Here is a 6637-nt window from a genome sequence, read left to right on the forward strand (position 1 = left end):
TCCTCAAAACGTGATTCCAATCTCCTTCTGAAGTAAATCTGACGACAAACCTGTTATCACCCATGTCGCGGAACTGTGCTGATCTATGGAGGCCCCAAGCTTTCTGCATAGCACGTTCCAGAGCACCAATCACCAGCTTGCGTGGTGAACAAACTTTGCCGACGACTGCCCACTTAGGTTTCGGCACCGCGGCCGATCCGATATCCCCAATCACCAGCCCAGTGGCTTCTTTGTCCGTCAGCAGGAGATCGCCCATGCGCGCAGAGAGACCCGCTGCCAGATCTTCCGCGCCCGACTTCGCTGGCGACCTCGACACCGCCCGAAACCGCCCGCCTTTCAGCGCCGGCGATCGTGGAGGAGAAGCCATACCAAGACCCAAAAGACGAAAAACCCACGTGCCCTCTGCACCGGAGGCACAAGGGAACCCCTACCCGACCGACCAGGACACCACCTCGCCGTCGAGATGACCCTCGCCGCCGGAGACTCACCACCCTCAAGCGGAAACCCTAGCTTCAGCGCGATCGCCGCCCGATCGCCCTAGAGAAACTTCCGCTCTATTTGGTGGACCCGCCCTCCTCCCAAAGAGGTGTGATTCTGATGCACTTAGCACAATTAATTACATTTTTTACTTGTTTACATCTTTTTTCATGTAGACGGGGTCATATCTAGTCCATTTCGTTTTTACACTTAGCAAAACTAACCACATTCTCTACTTTTTTTTATACCTCACTTCATCAAGATCTACTGTCATAACTCATATATTTCTATTACAAAGCAAAATTAACAATATCATCAAAATTTAAGATGATATGTTTTTGTTATACTATTGAGCATCTGTCAATATAAATATGGTTGCTCGATTTGAATAACACTTTGGAAGGATTGTTACATTAATTGTATAATCATGCTGATACATATGCCTCCATGGACAGTTTATTCCACATAGACTTATTGTTTATATACTAATAGATGGTAGTGATTACTTCATATTTCAATAAATATCTTTCTTGAAAGATCTAAACTGTATAGTCTGGCAAATATCTTGATAGTAGGTTTCCGGAGTATGTAATTTTCAAGCGTGGGTGTAAGTAAATAGAGAATTATAGAGATGAATACAATGATTTGTTTCTAAATATAGTTGGCATTTCTTGTCTGATGGGGTTTTGGTGGTAAAGTCCTTGTTATTTTTGCTTCTTTTGGCTGGCATTATTTTTGTGTTCTTGCATGCATACTTGTCAGGAGGAGATTCCACGGACAACAAGCCCACGGCAGGTCCTTTTCGGCGCGCACGCGCGACAACGGCGAGACCGATCGCGCGCACGGCGGCGTCAGCGCGCGCATGCCGGTGTTGCGTGACGTGAGCCCGGTTGGCCATGTGAGCGCGACCACCCGAGCAATCCCCACCACGCGTGCCGAGCAAGGCGCACTAGCGCGCACACACACGCAGACAGATCGGGGCAGAGCCCAGGGCCAGCGAGCGTGGGGGGAGAGAAATATCCCCGAGCTTTCTTGGAAGCTCTCGCGGCCCGGGGCTGCTGATCGGATCCGAGAAATGGCGGCGGCGGCTGCGGCCGAGGCGCCGGCGGAGGAGCCCTCTCCTCCCCGCCCGCCGCCTCCCGAGAAGCGCGCCTCGCCGGCGGACGCCGAGGTCCAGGAGGAGCGGCCGGAGCCGAAGCGCCGGCGCGCCCGCGTGGCCGCGCTCGAGAACCTCCCCCGCGCCGCGACGGCGGCTGCTGCGGTGGCGAGAGAGGAGGAGGACGACGACGCGGGCGACGGCGGAGGGTCGTCGTTCTCGTTCCACGCGCGGAGCTTCTCCGGGGTGGAGACGACGCCCAAGTTCGGGTCTTTCAACCCCGCCGCCGCCCAGTTCGTGGCCTTCCACCTGACGCCCCCGCCGCCGCCCCTGGTCAACCCGGCGGAGGACGAGGCGGACTCCCCGCCCCCGCCGCCGGTAGGCACCCACGACGATGGCAATGACGAGGACAAGGGCAAGGATGGCAATTCACACTAGCGCCGGCCGCAGAGGGGTCTTGTTTTTGACTTGGTCGAGCAGGGGAATTTACCGACCCTAGTTCGTGTGACCTCTGTTATCTGGCATTTCTTCCTCTTCTTCTGTTTTGCTTTGTGTTACTTCTTCTTCTTCTTTCCTCTCGATGCCAATGCTCCTTTTGTACATCAGTGTCTTCCTCGTATGTTGTACTGTAGTCTTGTACTGATACGATTAGTGAGTGAATAAGAGTGTTTTTGTACATGGTCAACTTTTTGATGATGCAGCTGAACTAATTTCAATCTACGACCCTCATATGCCCCGTGCTAATTGATCTGCCGCCCGTTGCAGTCAACGCAGCAGTTCACTCGCATTAAGCTTTTCTCTGTTTGAAGGGAACTGGCGTTCAGCTATGTTATTCCGTGAAGAAGTGACAGCATCTCCACCCGTGTCCTCCAAAATAAATGATTTAAGCCACGCGTTTCAAAAACCTTTTCAGTCTCGCGAGGCCCAATACGATATCCGGCGTCTCGAGCCTATCCCAAACGCTTTGGGGTACAGGGTAGAACGAAAACTCGCGCTGCGAGTTGGGGGTCCGATTCGTCAGTGACGTAGAGGCATGCAGCGATGCAGCTTTGCCTTAATGGTGAGGACAATTCCTAGGCGGTGCAAGCGAAACGTCCCGTCGGCGCTGCGCTACCTCCACGCGTCGCTATCGTTTGCATTCCCGCTCTTGTCCACGCGCATTCTCCCCACCTCTTCCCGCGCTGCTATCATCTATAAAAGGTTGCCACCACTACCACAGCCGTCGAAAAATCCACCCCCGCCTCCACGACACCATGCCTTGCCGCCTAACCACCACATACGCAATGATGAGCCACACCGGCGACGGCGGCCAGGCTCCTCCTCCAGCGCCTCCACCTCCACATTTTCCTCCCATGTTCGAGTTCGACTACGACGACGAGGACGACGACATGGAGGAGGACCCGGAGCTCGCGGCGATGAACCTAGCAGTTCATGGCTGACGCGCTGCGGGAGGAGGCTCACGCGACCTTCGACGTGGAGCAGCATTGATACGTCTCCAACGTATCCATAATTTCTGTTGTTCCATGCTTGTTTTATGACAATACTTACATGTTTTGCTTGCACTTTATAATGTTTTTATGCGTTTTCCTGAACTAACCTATTAACAAGATGCCACAGTGCCAGTTCCTGTTTTCTGTTGTTTTTGGTTCCAGAAAGGCTGTTCGGGCAATATTCTCGGAATTGGACGAAATCAACGCCAAACCTCCTATTTTTCCCGGAAGGCTCCAGAACACCGAAGAAGAGTCGGAGAGGGGCCAGAGGGCCACCACACCATAAGGCGGCGCGGCCTGGCCTGGGCCCGCGCCAGCCTATGGTGAGGAGCCCCCAGGAACCCTCCTGCGCCGCCTCTTCGCCTATAAAACCCCTTTCGACCTAAAAACACAGGACCTTTTGACGAAACTCCAGAAAGACTCCAGGGGCGCCGCCGCCATCGCGAAACTCCAATTCGGGGGACAGAAGTCTCTGTTCCGGCACCCTGCCGGGACGGGGAAGTGCCCCCGGAAGCCATCTCCATCGACGCCACCGCCTCCATCATGCTCCGTGAGTAGTTCCCCCATGGACTACGGGTTCTAGCAGTAGCTAGTTGGTACTCTCTACTCCATGTACTTCAATACAATGATCTCATGAGTTGCCTTACATGATTGAGATCCATCTGATGTAATCGGTGTTGTGTTTGTTGGGATCCGATGGATGATACATTATGATTAGTCTATCTATAAAGTTTGTGAAGTTATTGTTGCTGCAATCTTGTTATGCTTAATGCTTGTCACTAGGGCCCGAGTGGCATGATCTTAGATTTGAGCTCTATATGTATTGCTTAGATTGTATCTACAAGTTGTATGCACATGTCACTGTCCGGAACCAAAGGCCCCGAAGTGACAGAAATCGGGACAACCGGAGGGGATGGCGGTGATGTGAGGGACACATGTTTTCACGGAGTGTTAATGCTTTGCTCCGGTGCTCTATTAAAAGGAGTACCTTAATATCCAGTAGTTTCCCTTGAGGCCCGGCTGCCACCGGCTGGTAGGACAAAAGATGTTGTGCAAGTTTCTCATTGCGAGCACGTACGACTATAATTGGAAAACATGCCTACATAATTAATAATCTGGATGTTCTGTCTTAATGCTTTGATTCCTATCAATTGCCCAACTGTAATTTGTTCACCCAACACTTGTTACTTGTTATTGGAGAGTTACCACTAGTGTAGATCGCTGGGAACCCCGGTCCATATCTCATCATCATATACTTGTTCTATATGTCATTGGAAGTAGTATCAACTATTTTCTGGTGCCATTGCTCTCATATTGCTATTACTGTCGTGTTATTCTTGTTACTACTGCTCTCATATTACTGCTACTTTCACATCACCCCTGTTGCTAGTGCTTTTCCAGGTGCAGCTGAATTGGCAACTCAGTTGTTAAGGCTTATAAGTATTCTTTACCTCCCCTTGTGTCGAATCAATAAATTTGGGTTTTACTTCCCTCGAAGACTATCGCGATCCCCTATACTTGTGGGTTATTAAGACTGTTTTCTGGCGCCGTTGCCGGGGAGGCATAGCTCTACTCATAAGTTCACCTGGGGAGTACACTCTACCTCTCTCTCTGTTTTTATTTTGTTTTATTTTGTTTTGCTTAGTTTACTTTTATCTAGTTTATTTGTGCTTAGTTTATTTCTGTCTAGTTTTATTTTGCCTAGTTTACTTTTGCTTAGTTTCTTTTTGTCTTGTTTCACTTTTCTCATATACCCAAAAATCCATAAAAATTTGAAAAATCTAAAAATTAAAAACTGTTGTTATGGGAGAACCTACAACCTACTTGGAGCTCATAGAATGTTATAATAATTATAGGAAATCAAGAGCGGGTGAAGTAATGAGTGCTATGATAGAAAAAGTGAATACAATTGCTAAAATCTTGCTTAAACGCCATGATATAAACTGTTGCTCTCAACAGGATACTAAACATCTTAAATTTCAATGTGGCTTTAGTGAGGAATTTTTAATTAAAAACTATAATCGGAATTGCTATATTCATTATGGGTTCGAAGAGGTAGAACAATTTGTCGTATTTATGGGAGCTTCTGAGATCGAATCCTTCATGGTTGAGAATTATGAAACTTGTGTTGTTTGTAAGGACCTTAAAGATTATGTCTCTTCCATCCTTAATTGTTGGATAGAATGCTTCAGTGATAATCCTTATATCATTGACTATAAAGAGAGACTCATTAATGCACAAGAATGCACTCACAATTTGCAGGAACCGGTGGAAGAAGAAATTGATGAACCTGAAAGCTCATTGGATGAAAAAGAGGAGGAAATTGATGAACCTGAAAGCTCATTGGATGAAAAAGAAGAGGAGAGCGACGAACAAAAGGAGGAAGAATGGATTAGCTACCCATGCCAACCTTCTAATGAGAGTAACTCTTTATCTCTTACACTATTTGATTGTCCTCCATGCTTACCGAAAGAGGTTGAATGTTATGTTCCTGTGGATTCTCTTGAAATTTTCCCTATGAGTAAAACTTGTGAGAATAATTATGCTACTGTTATCTATGATAATCCATGCTACTTTGATAAATCTTATGATAATGCTTTGTTTATGCCTGATGTCGAAATGCATGGTACTAAAGAATTTTGCTTGGCAAATGTTTATGATAAAGCTCTAGATGATGGTCCTATGTTACTTGATAATATTAATTGTACTACTAATGAAAATGGGATTGGAGAATTCTTGACTTATTCTATGAGTCCCATATCTCTTGAGATTGATCAATCATCATGTTATGTTATTGATAAAAGTGAGTTTGAAAGTTTTAATCCCGCTATTCTTGAACTTGATAAAAATTATATGTTTGGAAATCATGAAAAGTATGCTGCATGTGCTAGTTATATTGTTGAGTTTGTTCATGAAGCTACTGAAAACTATTATGAGAGAGGGAAATATGGTTGTAGAAATTTGCATGGTACTAAAACACCTCTCTACGTGCTCAAAATTTTGAAGTTGCACTTATTTTATCTTCCTATGCTTGTTACTTTGCTCTTCATGAACTTGTTTATTTACAAGATTCATTTTCATAGGAAGCATGTTAGGCTTAAATTTGTTTTGAATTTGCTTTTTAATGTTCTCTTTTGCTTCAACTCTTATTTCTTGCGAGTGCATCATTAAAACTGCTGAGCCCATCTTAATGGCTATAAAGAAAGAACTTCTTGGGAGATAACCCATGTGTTATTTTGCTACAGTACTTTGTTTAATATTTGTGTCTTGGAAGTTGTTTACTACTGTAGCAACCTCTCCTTATCTTAGTTTTGTGTTTTGTTGTGCCAAGTGAAGCCTCTAATCGAAGGTTGATACTAGATTTGGATTTCTGCGCAGAAACAGATTTCTATCTGTCACGAATCTGGGCTGTTTTCTCTGTAGGTAACTCAGAAAAATATGCCAATTTACGTGCGTGTTCCTCAGATATGTACGCAACTTTCATTAGTTTTGAGTTTTCTGATTTGAGCAACGGAAGTATTTATTAAAAATTCGTCTTTACTAGCTGTTCTGTTTTGGCAGATTCTGTCTCTGT

General features: G+C 46.1%; 1 protein-coding gene across 1 annotated transcript; it reads left to right on the forward strand.

Annotated features, from left to right (window-relative positions):
- The first annotated feature begins 1416 nt into the window (after window positions 1-1416).
- LOC127327375 (uncharacterized) lies at window positions 1417-2249 on the forward strand. Its single transcript, XM_051354145.2, has one exon. It carries the CDS (start codon window positions 1553-1555, stop codon window positions 2009-2011), a length of 459 nt encoding a protein of 152 aa, XP_051210105.1. The 5' UTR covers window positions 1417-1552; the 3' UTR covers window positions 2012-2249.
- Window positions 2250-6637: the final 4388 nt, after the last annotated feature.

The sequence above is a fragment of the Lolium perenne genome, chromosome 1, assembly GCF_019359855.2.
Source record: "Lolium perenne isolate Kyuss_39 chromosome 1, Kyuss_2.0, whole genome shotgun sequence".
In the NCBI taxonomy this organism is placed as follows: domain Eukaryota; kingdom Viridiplantae; phylum Streptophyta; class Magnoliopsida; order Poales; family Poaceae; genus Lolium; species Lolium perenne.

Bases quoted from the DNA above. Each gene is read 5' to 3' on its own strand.
- LOC127327375 (XM_051354145.2), top strand. From the start codon at position 1,553: ATGGCGGCGGCGGCTGCGGCCGAGGCGCCGGCGGAGGAGCCCTCTCCT.